General features: G+C 44.6%; 1 protein-coding gene across 1 annotated transcript in view; it reads right to left on the bottom strand.

Annotated features, from left to right (window-relative positions):
- Window positions 1–6,250: 6,250 nt before the first annotated feature.
- Window positions 6,251–23,307, bottom strand: part of Rnf145 (ring finger protein 145) — a 46,721-nt gene continuing 29,664 nt past the window's right edge. Inside the window, exons 5-11 of the mRNA XM_041676291.1 lie at window positions 21,544–21,779; window positions 18,221–18,396; window positions 16,034–16,174; window positions 13,955–14,137; window positions 11,742–11,889; window positions 9,922–10,278; window positions 6,251–7,865 (exon numbers count right to left, since the gene is read on the bottom strand). Of these exons, the coding sequence (XP_041532225.1) occupies window positions 7,503–7,865; window positions 9,922–10,278; window positions 11,742–11,889; window positions 13,955–14,137; window positions 16,034–16,174; window positions 18,221–18,396; window positions 21,544–21,779 (1,604 nt within the window). The 3' untranslated portion in view covers window positions 6,251–7,502. The remainder of the gene's footprint in view (window positions 7,866–9,921; window positions 10,279–11,741; window positions 11,890–13,954; window positions 14,138–16,033; window positions 16,175–18,220; window positions 18,397–21,543; window positions 21,780–23,307) is intronic.

Consider the following 23,307-nt stretch of genomic DNA (forward strand, 5'->3'; position numbering starts at 1 on the left):
AGGAGGGGGAGGGAGAGAAGGAAAGAGAGAAGGGGAAGGAGAGAGAGGAGAGAAGGGAAGAGGAAGAGGAAGGGAGAGAGGGAGAGAAAGAGAAGGAGAGGAAGGAAGAGGGGGGAAGTGCAAAGCCCACCTTTTAAAGGAGCATACTGAATATGCACAGGAAGTACCCTTAGTTGTCCAATAGTTGTTCAGTCCACAAGGCTGGCTGTCTCAGCTGTCTTCGGTAGCTGCCGGAATCCCAAGGAAGTAGGCTCCGATGTGGTGAAGGAATGAGCTTGCCGGAGAGAGTGAAGGTGAAAGACCCCCACTCACTAAGCAGCAGTAATGCCATTTTGCAAGGCTTAAACTTTGGAGCAACGCAAGTAATTAGAGCAGGGAAGTTCGACTTGAAAACAAGGGCGGAGAAGCCAGGCGAGATATCTGCGGTCAGCCGGTCAGCCACCTGGCCCCAAGCGATAAGGAACCCGCAGCTGGCCTGCTCTAATGAGAACCTCCCGTTTGCATAGTCAGCACATGTGCCCAACTTAGAATGTCAGTAATTCACAGAAGAAGACAACTCCCCCTATGAAAGATCCCAGCTTATCTGCTGTAACGTCATTTCACAAAGCTTTTGACGAACGACTGTAAGTGCAGAGTAAGGTCAGGGTCCCTGGCTGCAAAACAGGATATTTATATCCATAGATTCGGACAGGACATCAATTAACAGGATGTCTGTTCCCATACATCTGTGCTGGGAAAAGGAAAAACCCCCTGTGCCCCTTGCCCCATTCCAACTGACCACTAACGATGCATTTGCTTCTGTAATCTGCTTCTGCTGCCCTCTTTCCTATAAAAAGACCTTCCCCCAGTCTGCAGGCGCGCTTGTCTTCCGAAAGACTAAGTCGCCCCAGGTACCTGTGTACTTAAGTACTTAATAAAGCCTCTTGCTATTTGCATCCGAAGAGTGACTCGCTGCTCCTTGGGAGGGTCTCCTCAGCCTGAAAGACTGCCCAGCACTGGGGTCTTTCAAAGGCAAACGAAGGGTAAAATACTCCTTCCATGACCTTTCTGTAGGCTGCCAGGAGGAGGCATGGCCCATGTTAAAGGTGGGTCTTCCCTGTCTTGAAAGATCCAGATTGAGGGTGGGTCTTCCCTGTCTCGAAAGATCCAGATTGAAGGAAAATCTCCTACAGGTGTACCCAGCTGCTTGAGTTTTGGTTAATTCCAGGTGTAGTTAAATTAACAACCAAGAATTATATCCACCACAAGTTTCTGCCATTTTTTTCATACAAAGATCAAAATCAAGTTTATGTGATATACAATCTTGCGATATTTTAAATGGTTGGCACTTTTTTTCTCAATGTTTGGGATCAGGTCCATGGCCTTGTCCATTCTAGACAAGCATTCTATCACTGAACTACATTCAAAACCCTCAAATGTCTGTTTGTTTGGCTGGTTTAATATCTTAAAATGGGAGCTGGTGAGATGGCTCAATGTTAAGAGAACATTCTGCTCTTTTTTTTTTTTTTTTTTTTTTTGGTTTTTCGAGACAGGGTTTCTCTGTGGTTTTGGAGCCTGTCCTGGAACTAGCTCTTGTAGACCTGGCTGGTCTCGAACTCCCAGAGATCCACCTGCCTCTGCCTCCCGAGTGCTGGGATTAAAGGCATGCGCCACCACCGCCCGGCCACATACTGCTCTTGTAGAGGGCCAGAAGTTGCTCCCCAATACTCAGGATGCTCACTTCTGTTTGTAACTCCAGCTCTATACCTCTAGTACACACACACACACACACACACACACACACACACGCAAGAGAGAGAGAGAGAGAGAGAGAGAGAAAGAGAGAGAGAGAGAAACACAAACACACAATTCAAAAGAAACACACAATTAAAAAATAACTTAAAATGCCCTATTGAAACCAACAAAGGAGAGCAGAATTCACCAGCTGATGCTGACCTCAAGTCCTACACTGAGTTTAGAAGCTGAAATCAGTTAAGACATCAAAAATCACCCACAGGAACAAGCCCTTCTAGTTGACATGCAATGATATACTCTGTAGAACACACGTGTTAAGTTCGTTGGCTCCCTCAGTTGACGGTGCAGAGCTTAGACCCTTAGCTCATGTTTGACACAGCGCATTAAAAATTCACGAAGCTCATTAGTCACCGGTGAAGAGTTAAAATGCAAATGGACAAAAGCCAAATGCTGCCTCATTGACTTTTTTCCTAGCAAGCCGAAGTCCAGAAAAACAAGTTTCAAGGACCTCGCAGAGGAGACACAGGGAAAGGCAGGCTCTTGCCTCTCCGCAGGTGCCTCAACTTGCCCAGGTAGTCTCCCACAGTCTGGGAGCAGTAAGGAGCAGCAAAAAGAACCATCAGGCCCCACGCCACTCAGAGCTCTCAGAGCCAACTCTGGCTTGGCATGTTTTCATCTGCAAAGTAACAGGGTCTCGAAGAACCTTAATAGGTTCCCCAACTTTTTCTTTTCTTACCTAAGAATATACAAAATAGAAGAGAGAAGTGGGCATTACTTATACTAATTAACAATAGAAACACAATGGGCCAGCCAAGGTTCACCAGAACTAGACCAGAACACCTGTGACCTGAATGGAGGAAGATGGGGGAGGAGAGGGGAATCATACCTGTATTGTTGAGTGTACAAGTCTGACGGGTTCAAATGCCATGATGGCGGAGAGCTGGAATGTTGCAGATGCGTAGGCAAAATTATCTCAGGCTATGTGGTCCACTCAGTGGTCTTATTGCCCACTTGTGTCTGACCTCACAGCCTCCTAGCAGGTGAAATCTCTAGAAGGTAATCTCAGCAGACCACCATCTTCTACCACCCTCAAAGTTACAGATATCATCAATGCCTAAACCTGCAACAGGGATCACCCTGCTTTGCTGCAAACCACCCACCCAAATGATGTTCCTACCATTGTAGTTGGGAAATGGCTTGGTTGTGCCTTTCCTTTGTTCTGGGGCTATAAAGAGCTCATGTGGCCACTTCCATGATGGAACATGTCATTTCAATGGTGGACATGTGGCCTGAACCCACATTCCAAGGCTACCCTCACTCCTGTTTGGCTCCAGGTAAAGTCTGAATTTTTAAAATTTTCACTAATTTCAAATTTCTATGTACTTGGTCTTACTCATATCCTCTTGCCCAGTTCTACTTCCACCCCCTACTGTTCCCCCAATTTCATGTCTTTAAAAAATTAATAGTGAGGTCCCTCTGCTGGAGCATGACATACTGGGGCCACACTCTTTAAAAGCAAACTGACTTTCCCACCAGCCCTCAGAAACTCCCAGCTTCCTATAACAAATCAACTATGGGTCAGGGTTTGAGAATTCTTCCCCCTCTGCTGGAATGGTGACTGGCTCGATCTTGTGCATGTCATGACCAGAAGGAAGTGTTTCACTCCGATTCAAAAACGAACTCATTTTCTTAGCATAAGAGCTGCATTTTGCACCCACACCCCGGGAGGAAAACAAACAGGACTGTGATATGCTGTGCCCGCCAAGATTTACTATCCCCACCAAAAGGCCAACTTTCTAAAATGGTACCTTGTACACATTGTGCAGCCAAACGCAGAATGCACTGTAGGAGAGAGATAAAACAATGCTGAGTGGCCGAGGGACTAAAAGAAGTTCCATAATTTGCATTAGGTATTTATAGCTGCGTTCTAACCAAGTCTTACCCATAAACATGTAAACCTGGTTCTGATGTGCCGTGCTCCGTCTCTAAGGACAAAGCAGGGAAGAAACAGCTCAGCCCTAACTGATGCATCACGAAAGTGTGTGGCATGTATTTCAATTCCGGAAGCCCAGGAAGGGTAAACTTCTTAAAACAGAGGATCACCCTTGGGTGGGGAGGCATGCTTATTGGTAGGGGTGTTCAGACATGAAATGAATCCGGAGAATTCCTAAATGAGGCGATGTGTGAGCTTTATTCTATTAATACGCTACTTTCCAAACAAGCAGTATGTAAAAGCAGGAAAATGTTTATAATGCAACACAGAATGTGTCTTTAAAAACATGCCCTGCTCCAGCGGAAGACCACACATTCAAGAATATATAGAATATATGGGTGGCAAGATTGATCTTGAAGGATTTCCTTTGGGGGGTGCAAAAATTTGGGTAGATAGAGGAGGCTTGGATCTGGGAAGAGTTGGGGGGAAAGTGCATATGATCAAAATACACTGTATGAAGCTGAAACTCCCGAAGAGCACATACATATACATATAATCGCCAAACCATGTGGTGGGGGTGAGGAGGAGAAATCCAAATCAAACCAGGGGCTTCAGGAGCTCTGCACTCAGTACAGGGGCTGGAAGCCGGACCCTGCAGTTCCTGCCCTGACTTTGTGACTTTAAAACAATTTTTAGAAAATGAAAATCAGCACAAAGTAAAATACATGCTGGGAACTAGCATAAGAATTTATAACAGTGAGCTATGAATTTAAGGTCCAGCTTCATAATTTGATGAAAAAAATAAGTTTGTGAGCATACTTATGCTCACAAAACATAGAACACCGCATTACCAGGGACATTGATTAAGTATAACTAAAGGTAAATTTTATTTTCTCATTTTCCTCCCTTAACTAGATGGTTAAATTTTAGTAGGTCTTCATCCTGAGTCAAGTGTGCTGTGATATGGGAAGTATTACCAAAAATGACTAGGGGACTGGCAAGATGACTGCCGTGGGGAGCCACACTTGCCACTAAGTCAGCCAACTTGAGTTCAGTTTCTGAGTCCCACCTGGTAAGAGAGAACTGACTCCCACAAGTTGTCCTCTGAATCCCCACATTTGGGCTGGGTGCACGCGCGCACACACACAAATGTAAGTAACTTTAAAAACAAGGGAGGGTAAGAGGGTTCAATAGGTGACGTCATTTGCAGCCATGCCTAACAACCTGAGCTCAGTCCCCATAACCTACAAGGTGGAGATGGCTGGCAGCGTTGAGTTCTCTAAGATACTACCCCAGTGTATCAGAACAGAGAGCGCTAAGTCGAGGTTCCCAATGGTCTGAAGGAGTCAGAAGGAAACACCAAACTTTTGAAAATCATGTACTGTGTGTGGTCTGTAATTGACAAGGATGTTTGTGTTCTTTCTGGCTGGTGGGTCTCCACAGAAGTAGAGGTATAAAAGGTTGCTGGGCAAAATAAAGGTTGCTGTTCTTCTTGCACCTGAAAAGGAGCCTCCGTGTCTCAATCCCGGCACCCCCTGCCAGTCTCGGCTATCCAGGCTGCGCTGACCGCAGCAATGTACTAATACAATTAGTTGTCCCACTTGAGTGCTGGCAAGTGAGAGCATCTCTGTCCAGGCCTTGGAAGACAACTTTAGGATGTCACAGCCACTGCTGTGTAACAGGTTTTGGCAAGTTGTCAAAAAAAAAAAAAAAAAAACCAAAAAAAAAAAAAAAAACAACAACAACAACAAAAAACACCTACCTACTTCTTCAACATTAACTTCACTGCCACTAGGGGGAGCCATCTGCTTCGCTTTCTAACAGGCTCTATAAAGATGGGAGAAACTCTAAATGTGTCTGCCGAGAAAGACCTGGGAAATCTTGAGTTCATTTCCTGACTCCACAGCTGACTCGGTAGTTCTGGAGCCATGACGGGAAAGGGTGTCTTTTGTGGGGGTTGTCAGGTTTTCTTGTTTTTGCAAAAGCTCCCAGGCATTTCTGGGATGCTACCACCAGGGTTCAAGAATCCCATCACTGAAGAGGGGGCAGGAAGCAGGTGTGCACCCAAGGGTGAGGAGTCTTGGGAAATGCAGTCTGCTGGATGTGATGTGGTCGCTGTACTCATGAACCTCACTATGGTTCTAGTCACCTGCACAAGATGAAGCCAGCAAAATCAGCCGCCACTCCAACAGGCAGGGCTGATGAGACTCAGTGGGTTACAGGGACCAAGAGAAAGAGAACATGAAGCTGGGGCATGCTGGGAGTGCTGGGGAGGTGGGAGGTGGGGTGCGTATGAACAAGGTACACTGTCTGAATGTATGGAATTCAAAGAATAATTAAAAATGTGATATTAAAACTATGTCACTGGTCACAGCTTTAACCCCGGCACTCGGATCTTTCTGCGCCCAAGGGCAGACGGCTCTAAACGTCAAGGCCTAGGCCGCCAAGGACACACACCAGCTGTCTGAAGTCAGCCAACCAACTGTGCCTCCTCAAGGCCAGCGCACTGTGGTGAAGGAGTTCAGAGGAGAAACCCATGGAAGGGATAGCACAACACAGCACAGGAACACAACACCATTATCTTCAAATTTAAATTTATTAAGACATTCAGCTATGTCTGTCAGTTTACATCCAAATTTGCTACTAAAAAAAAGAAAAAGAAAACCACATCCCACAGTAGGAATACCAAGTCTGAAATACACTTTTTTTGAGCCAAGCTTATTGTATAAATAAATGACTAGTTTTCTTTTCATATCAAAATCCCATAAAAAAATGACATCCCCCCCTCCCCAGTTCTACCTGTAGCCATGATGAATGTAAAAATTTAAATATGACACATCCTTGTCAAAGAAAGGGTGCAAAGTCTATTCACAGCTTCAAAAGTGGCATTTGCAGGGTGGGATCATACAGTTAGGTACTCATTCCCCAAGTGCAAACGTTGCCAGAATTTAACACTGCTTTTGATTCAGTTGCGAGAATGAAACATTACACAGGATTGAACAGTACACCAGGGCCTTCATCAGTGCCCTAAAGCTCCTCCCACTTTGGCCTCCCTTTTAAAAGTGGACTCCAAAGTGTTCATTAGAGTTTTAGTTTACCTCACACAGCCAACAAAGTATACAACATATTAACAAAAGGTCCATATACATCAAAATATGAAGACTCCAGCATCAAGTCCAAGGGTCTCAGGTGACATGAATGTCCCCCAAACGGCCCAGTGCCCACCCACCCCTTCTCTGAAGCACATGGTGATGGGTGTGTGCCTCCATCTTAGATTGCAGTCAATGCTTCTACATCTTTGATTCCATTTGTGGTGCTGTAGAAAACGACAAAATCACCTGGTGGTTCCAATCAACTGAGGGGAAGGGGAGCGGAGAAAAGGGCTAGTTGTTACCCATACTTTATAATCAGAGTGATCCTGTCCCATGGGAAAGGAAAAGCCAGTTCCACCTCTGCCTGCATCTTCCCATGCTGACCTCCAGATCTTTGTCCTCTTGGCCCCTTCCAAAAACTCAAACCTGATTTCATTATCCCTTGCAAATCAGGGGCCACTCCTGAAGTTGCTGAGATTGAATTTTCTTGGCAAACCTCCACAAAACATCAGCATAGAACATATAAATACATTTTGATTAGTGTACATTGCAAAATTTCTTCTACAACACGAAGTGGGCTGGAAAGCAGGTGGTGTCCACCGAGTACCCCTGGAACAGATCCTTGGAATGTCAGCAGGGCCCTGCCTCATCCTCTCCTACATCCACTCCTCGGATCTGAGCGTGAGCTCCACCTTGGGCGGCCCTTCTCCATGGTGCAGAGCTCCAAGCCTGCTGCTTCTCCTCTAGGCGGACTCAGCAGGACACGCTCCACCTTCTGTACTCTGAGGATCCTCTCTGGGGTCAACAGCCTCTTCCTGACTAGCCGAGCTTCTGCTGTGTTCACTACTGTCCCCAGAACCTTCCTGTGCTCCAGTCCCTGGTGGACGCTCATGGTCAGGGGGTTCGGGCCCTTCCTGAAGTACAATGTTCTGCTCAGCCTCTGCAGGAGGCTGTGGAGCCGGTTCCGTCCCCAGTCCTGGGAGCTGGGAGGAGTGTTTGAGGTGGCAGTGACACAGAGGGCAGGTGTCCTGGACATACAGCCATTTCTTAAGACATCCTGCGTGGAAGAAATGGCTGCAAGGCGTGATCACGGCCGATTTCATGTCCTGAAAGAGAAGTTGAAAGAGGCACCTCAGAAAAGCCAACCATTTAACCTTAGGATGCTACCCCAAGGGCCCTGACTCCAGCATCTCTTTGAAGTGCAAACAGAAACCCTGCAGCCCAGGCCTTGGAGCCATCTGACATCACTAATAAAGCTGCTGCCCTTGTCCAGAGTGTAAGAGCCACTGTGGACACTACATCAAAAGGGAGCACCACCCAAAGTGAAGAAGAAGCTGTCTTCTAAACGGGAAACACGAGGTTACACTACACAGTACAGAGATGCGAGCCACTGGGGTAAGACAAGTAATTATAGCCTCGGAAAAAACCTAACACAGACAGGACTTTTTCCACGACTATGCGCCAATGCAGCTAGAGACTAGTCCATGACTATATGCAAGGAGACAAAATTCAGCCATGGAACACCAGAGAGTTGGCAAGGAAGTGGCAACTGTGTTAGGGCCAATGCACAGACATTTTAAAATCACTTTGTGTAAACCAGCACTCCTCAAGAATTCCAACCTATTCTTGGGCTATACCAGACCTACTAAGTTAGAAAATCTGAACCAGGATCCATAAATCTATACTTAGAACAAGGCCCTCATATGACTTACAGATACTCAAGATTAACGATCATAGAAACCAATGAACGGTGACACCCTCTTTTGATATTAATATTCTTTAGGAACAGAGGGCCTGACAGGAATTTAAAATCTGAGGATTTCTTTTTCAGGTACTGTTTAATATCCTTAAACAAGGAAGTGTGAACACCCCAAAATTCCTTGCCAAGAGTTGGTAACACCCTGGAGACTTTGAAGCAGGGAGCCGGGAAGCTAAGCAACTTAACTCTCGTGTTCCATGTGTGAGCGGCAGGTAGTTCCAGCACCTCAAAAAAAGTGGTGACAACAGGGGACACAAAAAGAGGACTCTTGGACCCCAACACAGGAGATTTAGACACTGGCTGCCGAAGCTGAGTGTGCCAAACTTATTCTTTCTGTGCTTTGCTCTGAGGGTAATGAGGCTAAAAAAGACATGGAGTCCACTTCAGAAACAAAGAGAATATTGGACCATGACCAGACTCAGGACCACAATCCTCAGTGCATCAAATGCTGGCAAGAAAACAAAAAGATGTTCTCGGTACACTTTTAACAAGTGGAAGCTTTATATTACTATGATAAAAATTCCTGCCATTGGTAGTTTTATAAACACACACACACACACACACACACACACACCTACAGCATCTGAACTACAAGGAGCTCTGGAGGAAAATCATTACTTCACACACAGCAACACTATCTATAGCTGTCTGCCACCAGCCTACACGCCCAGTGATGTTACATGGAGCCTGGTTGCAGCTGTTGCCAGGTAATTTTGTCCACACCTCCAGCTTAATTCTAAATGCTGCTACTCAGTCCTCCCACAGGAGGACCAAACTCTAGGCTTTACAAATATCTAAGATGACTTAAAATTATCTTTCATTTGTACTAGAGGGCAACCATCATCTTGACATGAGGCCGTCTGTCCATCCATCCTCAACAGTACTCTTGTATTCTGCCTCTACCAATGCTCCAAACCCCACAGGACTGGAATTCTCTGAGAGAACAACATTCACTCTTCAGCAGCTTTAAGTCCAGACACTGCTCCCAACCCCCCAGAAGACACAAGGAAAAGTCAAAATTTTGGCACACCACTTTTCAGAAGTTGCTGACTCCTGGTTGCTAGGATATATTTAACCATACATATATGTGAACACTGTGTCTCTGTGTGTATTCAGTAGTAAATATAAAATACACTTAACCTGTTTCTCCTTTATTTATGGGTGAGCAATAATATTGAAAACAATAATAATTAGAACTTGAAAGACTATATTAAAACTGAATTTAGAAGTAAAATGGATATATTTTATCAGGTCTTTAAGAATCTAATCTATGAACCCCATTATTTTTTCCAAATCCAGAAGTTAATTGTGTCTGGACATTTACGTTGAAACCGGTTCATGCTGTCGTCCCCAAGGGCCACCCCACCTGATCCACCCAAACAGACGGCCCCTGAGCGGGTCACCTGGTAACAGATGGCACAGATATCATTGTGCTTCTCCAGCTGCTCTTTCGTAGCGATGGGGAGAGACTTAATCTTATTCACAGCATCCCTGCGGAGTAGGAAGCTCTTCCATCCCAGCTGGGCACGAAGCCACACGTTGTAATAGGAATGGATGAAGATGATCATGGAGCCCATCACGGTCCACTCTCCAAAGATGGTCTCTGAGACGCCGTAGGCCACCACACAAAGGGCCACAAGAAACTCTAGTAGGCGGTAAGTACCGTTCACATAGTAGATGACATCGTCCATGTTTTCCACGGGCTCTTTGCGGAATTCCTCAACCATAAATAAGACATAAATAAAAAGTGTTCCCAGAACCTGGAAAAATGTATATTTATTATTAGAATTGATCATAAGAAAGCATTTCTCCCTAAGTCTAAAGAAATAACACACTCTTGGTTCTTTTAGGGTACCATATTTAAAATCTCAAGCATACCCAGGGAAGACTGAAATATAAAAATACGCTCTAAAGAGCCAAAGGTGATGCACGTGGGTGATGGTGGCCAGCTACTGAGATGGCAGACACCATAGTCGGAGCAGCATTCAACAAGTAACCAGTGTCCTCAGGGTCACCCACGCCCATCAGCTCTCCGCTGACCTTCCTCAGCCCTCTGCTCTCCACAACAGGTCTGAGAGTGTCACTTCCAGGACGTTTCCTTTAACTGCTTACTGAAAAGGCAGCAAAGTCCTCCAAAGTCACAATAAGCTTGCCGTGTCTGAACAATGTTGTTCACATGTATGAACATGTGTGTTTATGTGTGTGATAATATGTTAGCTATGAATGTTTATAGTATATATCATATGTGTACAAACATAAGTTGTATAGATATATATTATAAGGGTATTTTTGAGTAGACATATACTTTGAAAAGCCCACCCTAAACAAGCTCCAAGATATTTTAGTGTTATAGTTTCTTATCAATTTAAGGATTATAAGACAACTCTGCATTGTATAATTTTGCAAAGATAAACTGAAAGGTTTAAATTGTTTTTTTTTAAAAAAAAAAATATATATATATATACTTTTGTCAAGATGGCACCAAAAACAAAGGAGGCCTCCAGCCCCTCCCAAAGCCAAAAGGAAGGCCCTGAAGGCCAAGAAAGTAGACAGTGATAGAAGGCAACCCCAACGCCTTCAAAAAGAGCTCGTCCAGGAGAAATTAGCTTGAACACTATGCCACTGTCAAATTCTCCTGACCACCTAGTCAGTCATGAAGAAGATCGAAGGCAAACATGGTGGTGCACTTGTATTCCTGTAGATGACAAGGACAACAGGCACCAGAGAAAACCGGCTGTGTAAAAACTCCATGACATCGATGGCCAAAGTCAACAGCCTGTTCAGACTGGACCGAGAGCAGGCTTGTGTTCGGCTGGCTCATGATTATGATGATTCAGATACTGCCAACAAAATTGGGATCACCTAAACTTGGTCCAGATGGCTAATTCTAAATATAATCTTATTTTCACCATAAAAAAAAAACAAAGCAAAATGTTTATATCATTACCACAAATGGAAAACCACATGGTCTAGGTAACATGCATGAAAGCAGTGTCTTCATGACATGTAAGTGTCATGCTTCTAATCATAAAGGAATTTCTGCCCCCTCCCAAAAAGACCCCAGAGATATTCAGCTGCGCCTATCTAGCATTTTCATAACCAGCTGTGCTCACATAAATGGAAACGCTCTAGTAAAGAGTGCACAGGGACCGCCAGGAGTCTGACTCCTCTGCTGGGAAGGACTGTGAGCAACCAGGCAGTGCGGAGTCAATCTGAGGCTCACCTGGAGAGAGGTCAGAATGCTGCTGGAAATGATGATGAGAAGCCAAAAGTCCATGTGGAAGAACTGGCAAATCATGTAGGCCATGTACGCTGGGAATACGAGGAGGAACAAGCAGAGGCTCACAGCACGGAAGTGTTTCCACAAGCTCCTGGACAGACACAAGAGTCTCTTAGCATCAAGGCAGTCACTATCGGCTTCCTCCCCAGAACAGTGAGGCAAGGTGGCCCGCTCCTTAGCTCTGCAGGCACTCTTGGTGGGTGATGGTTTTCTCACAGCTTTTCCCATTCACGGTAGCTACTGGGGTCCCCTTACTACCGTGGACCACTGGGGAATGGGGGTGGGAGGCCCAGACCCTTAGGCAAGGCTTCCCCACTAAGTTTCCTTTGCATTTGGTTCTGATAGAGAAGAAACAAACAGGAGACTGGATTCACATCTTGAAGGGATGAAGAACCTCACCTGCTAATTAGTTTTTATTGGAGTGCAATTTGGGGTTTTTCTGTCCTTTACAAACTTTCTATAGTATTCTAGCATTTCCACTAATATGCAAAATTAATTAATGTATCTTAAAAAGACACTCAAAAAACAACAGAATAGTGACTGTAGCTAGGTCAGAGCACCCCAATTTTTAGTCCCATGCAATACCCTTTCAACTGAACCTACCCTTAAATATATGACATGCTTTATGGAGAAACCTTGAACTCCAAGATCAAATCTCCAGTAGCTGTAATTGACAACCATCACTAGGATTAACTGAGACACAGCTGAGAAGGCGAGCACCAGCAAAATGACTTTTGCAGCCACAGTACCTTTTAAAAGAATTTTATAAAACGTTTGCCCACGGAGATGATGGAGCACTTGAGCGAAGCTGACAAACTGTAATTAAAATGCTAATTTCAATTATTTTATAAATCTGCTCTCACAATTCTACCTCCCAAGAGACTGCTTTCTCCAAGCAATAATTCAAACGTAGTTCCAGAACCAAGCATCAAAACGTGGATGGAACATGGATGGAGAGAATAGTGACTTACTTTTAACCAGTCTTTTATGGAATTCCTTTGAATGAACTACAAACCATAATAGTATCATTAGTTTTGTACATTTGTTTTAATTAAAGTTCCAAACATTCTAAGCAAGCCCCCTGCCACTAAGCCAATATTCCCAGTATGCAAGATAGTATCTTTGAAGAAAGAATGGTTTGGGTTTTAGGTCTTTAATGCATTCCATGGCTGCAGCCACGGCTTCATCAGCTCAGTTAGTGTGCTAGGCCACATGTCTATAATCTCAGCAGCAGAAGTGGAGGCAAGAGGGCCCTGGGGACTAGACAGCCAGGCAGTCTAGCCAATCAGTGAGCTCCAGGATCAGTAAGAGAGCCTGACCCAACATTGACCTCTGTCGTTCGCTCTCTGTCTATGCGAGAAGAGACTCTGATTTGACATCAACCTCTGGTCTCTACACAAGTGAATGCATACCTGCATACACTCCACATAATAATAAACAATAATTTTAAAAAATAAAAATAAACATAATTTAAAATTGTTCTTAATACTAGATGCACACAGATCCAGCTACTAATTTTATTTGGTCCCATATGGCATCAAAAGCCTTCATTAGGCCATCCCTCCATATGTTGCAACTTCTTAAAAGACCATCAAAGAAGGTTGCAATTCTGTAGGTACCTATGTTTCTTATCCTTTCTTCCTCACTTGCATTTCCCCCTAATACTTTGTCTCCTTTAACTATCATTACATAGGATAAAATCGTACCTCATCTCATACACTTACAGGGCGCTCTTACACACAGGCTGGGGATAGAACACTGGCCGTGTAAGTTTGAGAACTAGAGTTCTGATTCCCCAGGGAGGCAACTGCCTAATCACAGTGCTCAGGAGACGGAAACCAGATTCCCCATGGCAAGCTGGCTGACTAGACTAACTCAGTCATCAAATCTCATGTATAAATCAGGGGTACAGGAATCTAGGAAAACACCCAGAATCCATCTCTGGCCTCGACATGTACATATACACACACAGGCAAATACAACACATGAATGACATACAAAGACACAGCGTCAAAAACTTCCTATAAGGAAGTAAACAGCCAAGGGAACAGCACATTTCCAGCCATCTCCCCTCTCCAAAACTCTCCTTCAACCTACAGGCGGGATGTGGGAAAAGATACAGCAATAGGATCAAAGAGGATGAGGGTGCTCCTTACTTGTCTCTGGAAGCTCCCAGCGCCAAAACAATGGGATCCGCAATCTCTAGCATGGACTGCAGGATGGAGGCAACGACGATGAAGAGGATGATGCTGAGCAGGAACGCACGGTGGACCACCTGAAGTTCTATGAGGCCGGTCTGCACTGCCAGGATCAGCAGAGTGACTCCTTCTGTCATCCCCCTGACAGCCAGACAGTGCACAAGTCAGTTCATGTTCCAAAGGCCATGGAGTTCCAAGAAGGCACTTCAGAGGCTTTGACTGCTGACTCACAGTTTTACAGCTATGCTGACATTTCAGGCTAAAACCTATCTGTAGGCAAAGTGACTGCGTGTCCCATTGCATCAGTGTGACACAACATACTGATGTACACAGATCCTTACATGTTCAAAAGCATGCAGTGAGTTTACCATACAACAAAAGAAAGAAAAAAGAAGCTTGTCAAATGAACAATTCCTACGCAGACTGCCACTGAGACAGAGCCTTCTGCTGCCAGACAGCCAATGGAACGTGCAGACTCACAGCGTCATCTATACACAGATCTCACTGATCTATCTCTCCCTCCCCCTCCCCCACCTCTCTCTCTCTCACACACACACACACACACACACACACGTGCGCACACGCGCAAGCTAAACACAAAAGTATTTATTTAAAAAACATACTTGCTTCTTGGAAAAGAAAATATCCTTTTTAAAAAGATAAGAAGTAGGCAGGCACACGCCTTTAACCTCAGCACTCAGGAGGCAGAGGCAGGCGGATCTCTGTGAGTTCGAGGCCAGTCTGGTCTACAAGAGCTAGTGCCAGGATAGGCTCCAAGGCTACACAGAGAAATCCTGTCTTGAAAAACAACAACAACAACAACAACAAAAAAAAAAAGGATAAGAAGCACTAAACAGCATAAACAAAGACAAATCTTTTTGTAATTAATTTCCATATGGAATAATATATATACCCAAAAAGTCTCATGACTTTATAATATTCTATTGGTTTGGTTCATGAAAACAAAACAAAACAAAAAAGCCTCAGGTGAGAAATAATAGGCATCATTTAAAACAATGTTAGAAAATATTTAAAAGCGTGACGATACTGCATAGTACACTGGAATGTGTGGGACGGGGGAACACACCAATTTTGACAATATCCACAGGTAAAATAATAATGGAGAAAACTTGCTAATCAATCAATCAATTGAATACTGGAGTATATTGAACAAACCTGCCAACTCAACAATCCTCCTGGTAATAACTGACTTTGCAGATGGGCTGCACAAAAATGAAAACCTGTGCTAAGAGAAAACAGCGAAGTGGGGCATGCTCTCTAACACCACAGAAGCACCAGGGGGCAATGACCTGCTGTCTTCAACAAGAAAACATCAGGAATCTAAATATTATATTAAGCGAGCTTAAAATATGGATCAGGAAAGTGCAACAGAGGTCTTATTCAGATCTTAACTGAGCAAAGTATTAAAAATATCAGTAGAGGAATCTGAGTAACTGGTTATGATATCAAAGGTTCTTGTACTAGGAATGGTGATTTGATCCTAGCTATTCCTCTGTGAAGACATTTACAGATGGGGCTAAAAAGATGGCTCAATGGTTAGGAACACTATCTGTTCATCTAGAGGACCTGGGCTCAGTTCCCAGGACCTACAGGGCAGCTCACAGCTTTCTATTATTCCAGTCCTAGAGGATCAGATACCCTCTTCTGCCCTTTCAGACATTTCATGGTACATGCATGCATGCAGGCAAACCATACACACACACACACACACACACACACACACACACAATAGAAATATGATTTTAACAGGACATGTGATTCAAATGGGAAAAAGCAAGCTTTCTGATATCTCAAAATCTAGAAAATGCAATGAAATATCCAATATTCATCAGAATATACATATAACTAAAATATATTCTTCATATTGAAATTTAGTTGTTTTTCACAGTTCTTCAATCTCAATATTGCAACCAGCTAGTCAAGACAAAGAATCCTAAAAACTCCATTTTCTCTAAAACTCATCAAAGACATCCATAAAGACCACATCAGTACTCAGACTATACATGACCAGTTTACCTATTCATGGCAGGATCGTTCATGAAGGCGCGATATCCCTGCAGGTAGAACTTGCAGAGTGTCAGAACACCCAAGGCGACAAAGGACACCGTGAAGACCAAGCCCAGAAGGGAGTAGGGTGTGCTGCAGCACTCCGCGATGCTGGAAAATGAGAGGTGGGCAGCTGAGTTCTCAATCTGCAGTAAGAGCATCTTAAGCCTTTGAGTCGCCAGCAATCACTCAGGACCCAATCTGAGGCGGCGGCACCCATCATTCCATAGAGAAGCTAGGTTTTCATTTTGCTCTTTTATTTATTGGGACAGGGTCTGGCTCTGTAGACCAGGCTGGCCTCAAACTCAGAGAGATCCGCCTGCTTTGCCTACGAGTCTGAGATTAAAGGAGTGTACCACCACCCCGGGCCACCATAAGCAATTTAAGCCACTTCACCACCTGCTGTTCTAGACAGCAGCGAATACCCAGCACACAGTAACACATCTCAGCAAGGTCCTTAATTTTTTTTTGAACTTTATTTAATTTTCCGTACAAGTGTTCTGTGTGTACACCTATGTGCCAGAAGAAGGCATCAGATCCCATTGTAGATGGTCATGAGCCACCATGTGGTTGCTGAGAATTGAACTCAGGACCTCTGGAAGGGTAGCCAGTGCTCTTAATCGCTGAGGCATCTCTCCAGCCCAGGTCCTTACTTTTTATTATGTACCACCATCAAATGCAGAAATTCCAGTGAGTTTAAACCTTGCTCATGCCTCCAAAACCATGTAATTCAGATGATGGTAAATATTCCACAGTAACCTATGCTACATGCATGTTGTTATGACAACTATTAGCTGTTCAAAAGCTCAGATTGTACCTACTGATCACATGGGTACTTGTCAGCACTCCCCCCACGTGACCAGTCAGTAGCAAGGACCTCCTCACTACCCAGGAGGCCCCTAAGTTCAGCAGTATTAACCACACTGCCATTGCCTCAAATTTTAATTTTATTTGGTTATATAAAATAATTTTATTTTATTTATTTATTTAGTTAGTTAGTTAATTAGTTTTTCGAGACAGGGTTTCTCTGTGGCCTTGGAGCCTGTCCTGGCACTAGCTCTTGTAGACCAGGCTGGCCTAGAACTCACAGAGATCCGCCTGCCTCTGCCTCCTGAGTGCTAGGATTAAAGGCGTGCGCCACCACCGCCTGGCAAAATAATTTAATTTTAAACAACTACTTTACAACCATACCCAGGTATGGACAGAGAGAACTGAGCATTTCCAATACAGTCCCAGTGGAAATGACAAATGTGGACCCAACGTAAGCTCACAATAGTCACTACAGTGGCTGCGGGCGCAAAATGACACACAGGACCTAAAACAAAAGAGAAAGCCTCATGCAGGGCCAGAGAGACAGTTCAGTGAATGAGCTTTGCTGCACACACACAAGGACCCAAGTTCGGATCCCAGCACCCATCTAAAACGCTGTGTGGCTTTGTGCACTGAAGGGGAGGGGCAGGAGGATGATCACTAGGTCTTGCTAGCAACTAGCCTGGCTCTAAGTTCAGCGAGAGACCCAGTCTCGAGGTAATAAGGCAGGGACTAATGGGTCCGGACACCCAGCACCCTCCTCTGCACCTACACACCGACACACATATGCACACACCCCCATTCCCCCACAAACAACCTTAAATCCTGAGAACCAAGTGTTTGAATCCTTTGGGGCTGAACAGAGAAGTGCTAGGATACATCCATTTACCAATTATTTTACTATCTCAGCACAGAAGCAAAACATGGATATGAGGATATGGTCCAAGCACAGAATAGCCCAGAGATAGGGCTTGAGTGGCAGCTGTGCCTCTTGTCACCAGGGAGACTTCTGGAATCTCCCCGCTGTAAATAGGAAATGGTGACAAAGGTCCCTGTCTCTCAAGGTTGCTGGAAAGGTAAAGGGGAAGGGAGGGGCTTAGCAGTGGCAGGTGAGAGGCTCAACATGACCACCATCTTAGTAACATGTTCACAAATCCCTCGCTGAACCCTGGTCCCCACGGCAGCCAAACACATCACCACACGTCAGTCCACATAGCCTTTCGCTGCCAGACAGGGCCCCCACAGCTGAAGAGCTATCATGATTAAACACAATCCTGTGATACTGCGAAGAGGGACCCGCACACCTGACGTCCCAGATCCAAGTTCTCTCTTCCGAGGGTGAATTACCTTGTCAGGAAAAGGAAGAGAAGCCTCTCTCGGGATGCAGGCTGATCTCGGGTGCTGAAGTAGGAGTAGATCTGAAGAGCGAATAAAACAAGCCAGAAGACCATGAAAAGCACAGGGACGACCAGCTGGTTCCACAGGGACATTCCCAAGGCCAGGAGGCCGTACACCTCCACTACCTGAAGAGAGAGACAAAGCTGCCTTAGAGCTCAAGTACTTCAAGATTAGCCAGCTCTTCTCTCTGCAGGATTGCGCCCACTAAACGTTGTCAAAGGCAGATGGATACACAGTACGCAGCACAGTTTCGCATGTCTGAATTTCCCACTCCTATTCACACATGACGTGTGCACGGGCTGGCAATGGTACACTGCCCCAGTAATTCAGAGAGAAGGTCGGATTCACAGCACAATGACCTCCATATGGTTTTGAGGACACCTGTTTGACATTCATGTCTAATCAAGACAATCAGAATAAGCACGAAAACCATATTGATTAAGGAAATGGGGGTTGAGGTGGGGCTGGAGAGATGGCTCCAAGGTTAAAAGCACTGGCTGCTCTTCCAGAGGAGCCAGGTTCAATTCCTGGAACCACACGAGTTCACAACTATGTAACTCCAATTCTGAGGATCTGGCACCCTCTTCTGCTCTCCAAGGGCACGGAACAAACAGGTGGTGCACAACATACACATAGGCAAACACTCATAAAATAAAATTATTGGTATTTCAAGACAGGGTTTCTTTGTGTAGCCTTGGTTGTCCTGGAACCGGTTCTGTAGGTCAAACTGGCCTCAAACTCATAGGGACCCACCTGCCTCTGCCTCCTGGGTGCTAGGTTTAATAAAGGCATGTGCCGCCACCACCCAGAAATAAAAAAATTATAAAAAGAAATTGCTTAGTGATTCCTCATGACTGCTACATTTACAACAGAGTACCTCATCTCCACTGTCCTCCTCACGGAGGAGCGAAGAGAACTTGTCAGCATGCCTTTCCCACAAACAAACGGACTCCTCCTGCTCCTCCCACACGCTCATCAAGCACCATTCTCAATTTATTTGGTGTGCCAAATGCATTGCCTCCAGGAAAAGGATATACCTTCAAAAGCTACTAACCTCACAACCCACAGTTCCTCAGTTTGTAAACATCTCTCATAAACCCCACTAACATGTATTAATATTGAATAAATTATCGACTATTAAATCTGAGATGACACACATAATCCAGCTTCTAGAGCTCCTAAATCAGGCACCAGACCCAGGTAAGTAAGTAGCATTCTGACAGGTGGCCTACAAATCCTTAACCCAGCAGCCAAAGGAATCTCTCCATGTCTCAATAAAATATAAAGAGTTTGAGGTATGATATTAAATACACTCATTTGCGCTTATTTTTTTTCAGATTTTTTTAAAAAAAAATTTATGTGGATGTGTGTGAGCTTGCATTAAGTGTTTGTGTACAATGTACATGCATGTCCCCTCGGAGGCCACAGGAGGGCATCAGATTCCCTGAGCCACCATGAGGGTGCTGGATCAGGACCCAGGTCTTTCGCGAGGGCGGTAAGCTCTGTTAACCAGAGTTATTGCTCCAATCTCACATTGTGAGTTTTCTAAATTTAAATTTCTCATCAGTAAAGCAAATGCTTTTTCTACAACCTAGTCAAAATTAATTTCTATTTTTCCCATTTAGAAAATATATGGTGGTGTATACCTTTAATCCTTTAAACTGGGGAGGCAGAGGCAGGTGGATCTCTTGTGAGTTCAAGGCTAGTCTTACCTACAGAGCAAGTTCCAGTGTAGCCAAGGCTACACACACACACACACACACACAAAACCTATCTTAAAAAAACCAATACAGCCCGGGCGATGGTGGCGCACGCCTTTAATCCCAGCACTCGGGAGGCAGAGGTAGGCGGATCTCTGTGAGTTCGAGACCAGCCTGGTCTAGAGAGCTAGTTCCAGGACAGGCTCCAAAGCCACAGAGAAACCCTGTCTCGAAAAAACAAAAAAAAAAAAAACAAAAAACAAAAAAACCAATACAAACCAACCAACCAACAAACGAAAAAACAAAAAAGATAAGATTTAAGCAAATTCCTTAACTAGCTGTCATGGTCAAAAGTAGACAGTAGGCTGCCTCTTTTCCATTCAAGAACAGAACACCTGGACATTTTCCATTTCTTACTTATGTAATTCTCAAGTCATAACCTGTAATTTATGTTTACCCCTCTTACCCTAGTGACTTGAGAACCACACAGCAACCAGTGGGGTGACCATGACATTGAGAAAGAGACCCTGTCTTATGGCCATTAAATATTTGATGTACATAAATGTTTATAAAATGGCCGCCATCTATTATATGTTAAACTTGTTCCATGCCACAATGATCTAAAGATAAAAATGCAGGTCTTGAGTTGAACTCGCCCTTCTCATCCTAAATACAAACACAATCTCCCACACGAGACAGTTCTACACTGTGTGCAAATCTCTCTTTGAAAGTTCTACTTCTGGGAGGCCACTCAGGTTAATCACAGTGCATAAGGAAAGACGTTAGGATGAAGCTAAGGTCCAGGGCGTAGAGACGAGTACTCAAAGAAAGACCTGCTGGCAGAGCACAGAAGAACAGCTCTCCAGAGGGGTAGATACCAGGCCCATCTGAGGGTTTCTGTATGAGACAGTCCTGCACACAGCAAGAGGTGGAAGAGAAAGCACATCAACACTGCTCATTTACAACACTGCTCGTCAGTTACATCAAACAGAAGCCCTCCTCTTCTAATGTCAAATCTGGGACTCACCAGTCCCAGAGCACAGCTAAGGAAGAGGAGAAAGACAACTACAAGCAGTTCGTTCCGGCACTGCTTCTAATTGAGACCCAGCACATTGCAATCCCAACCCACTTAGCTTCCCGGTTTGAAAAGGTCAGGTAAACAAAAGGAAGAAACTGTATACAGAGAAGGAAAATCAAGGACTGCCTGCCAAGTACTTGACTTTTCTTATTTTCGTCATCTTTGGTATAATAGCTAAGACAATATATATCACCCAGAGCTCATCTGAATCTCACAGCTACCCTATGAAGAGAACATAGTGTTACAATGCCAAGGTCATTTAGGTATCCAAGAGCAGCCTTGGGGTGTGAACTCAAACACTCAGCACCCAGAGTTGCTCCTTTCCTGCCCTCTCCACAGAAGAACTTCTAGGACAAACTGGATGCCCCTAACAGGGCTGAGAAGAGGGGCTTCTTCTAAGCTGTGAGGAAGTGTCACCATGGCCAGAGCTTACATGAAAATGAACTATTCTCCATACAGAAACATACCAACCTGCAGGTGCCCAGCACTCTTACCTGAACTAACTCCCTGTATGCAGACTTAGCGAGGTTATATGGTACTAAAAGATTAGATCCTAGAAAATACAGGACTTCCAGTCCTGTAAAAATCATAGCGAATTTGTTGATGATGACGATGGTCTCCAGAGGGACGAGGCAGAGGCGTGCCAGCAGAGGGAGCATGTGCGCCGAAAAGAGCCAGATCTGTTTCGTTTTCATGACACAGGAACATAGGGTACACACCACTAGCTGACCTGAAACGGAAGACAGATGGCATTAACCCTGAGCATTCGGATCCACAGACAGAAACAATTGATGATGACGGCACTGTAAGGCCAGCCTTGCTGTCTAGCTTGATGACCAAGTTGGAGGGACCATCATGGTAGAATGAGAGAACACCCAGAGAGAACTGCCCTATGACATCAATGTGCCCATGGACAACCCCCCCAATCTCTCTCTCTGCCCCACAGACCCCTCTCTCTCCCTCCCAAGCCTCACACACACATACACACACACACATACATACACACACACACACACACACACACACACAGAAAGAGAGAGTGTAAAAAAAATTAAGAGTAGTTTTTGAAAAATATTTTTGTGGTTGTTTTTGTTTTTCAAACATGTTTCTCTGTGTGTAGCCTTGGCTGTCCTGGAACTCGACCTGCAGACCAGGCTGGCCTTCAGACTAGCCTTGAACTCAGAGATCCACCCATCTCAACCTCCTGAATGTTGGGATTAAGGGTATGGGCCACCATCGCCCAGCTCTTGAACAGTATTTTAAATCAGATTCTATTTCATCTGGATGTAATCACATACTTGAATATCCTGTGAGTTCTGAGTGCTTATTTCCTAAGGCTAATTTTTTGGGGAAAAAAAAGAAACCAACTTTCTATAGTTCTTGGTAACATCTGTGATGGCTTGAGCAACAGAGGAAAACTTTTTTTTCTTTTGGTTACTTGAAACAGGGTTCTTCTGTATAGCCCTGGCTGGCCTTGAACTCAGAGATCAACCTACCTCTGCCTCTTGAGTGCTGAGATTAAAGGGGTGTGCCACCAACACAGAGAAAGAAAAAGGATTTTTAAATGTCTATTTCAAAGTCACAATAATTCAGCCACTGCTTTTCATGCTGCTTCTTTTTCAAAGGTAATTCAATATTGAGTATTCTGCACTATACACAAAGCCGGAGATGAAGGCTGCCTGCCCATCACCGGACTGTGCCAAGACACCATCTGTTCTGAGGCTCCTAATCTCTAACTGAACCACATAAGCCCCCCAGTGACTCAATCCTAAGAGTGAAGGCTGAAAAGTCTGCACCGATTGTCCTCAGAAGGGCTGAAGTTCACCTCAATCGGGACAGAGAGAAGTGCAGAGACACAGGGTGAGGATCTTGGGTCTCTTCTGCTCCCCAGCCACACACACAAGGTCAATGTGAAGCCCACTGTGTGACAGCTGTTCGCGTCACTCATTCATTGCCCATGCAGATTTATTCTGTACATGAGTAGATACTAATATTTGGGAGGTTCTGTTTTAAAAATATTTTTATTATACTTTATTATTTATGTGTAATGCATGTGTCTGCATGTAAACATACATGTATGTGCCTGAGAGGGCCAGAAAAGGGAGTCAGAACCCCTACCACTGGATCTGTACCTAAAAGACAATAGTAAACAGCAAGATGTGGGTGCCGGGAATTGAACCTGGGTCCTCTGCAAGAGCAGCAGGTGTTCTTAACCACTGAACCATCACCTCTCCCGACCCTGATTATACAACACTATT

Source organism: Microtus oregoni, unplaced genomic scaffold, assembly GCF_018167655.1.
Source record: "Microtus oregoni isolate MIOR12 unplaced genomic scaffold, Mior012 000027F_ref0000203, whole genome shotgun sequence".
Classification (NCBI taxonomy): domain Eukaryota; kingdom Metazoa; phylum Chordata; class Mammalia; order Rodentia; family Cricetidae; genus Microtus; species Microtus oregoni.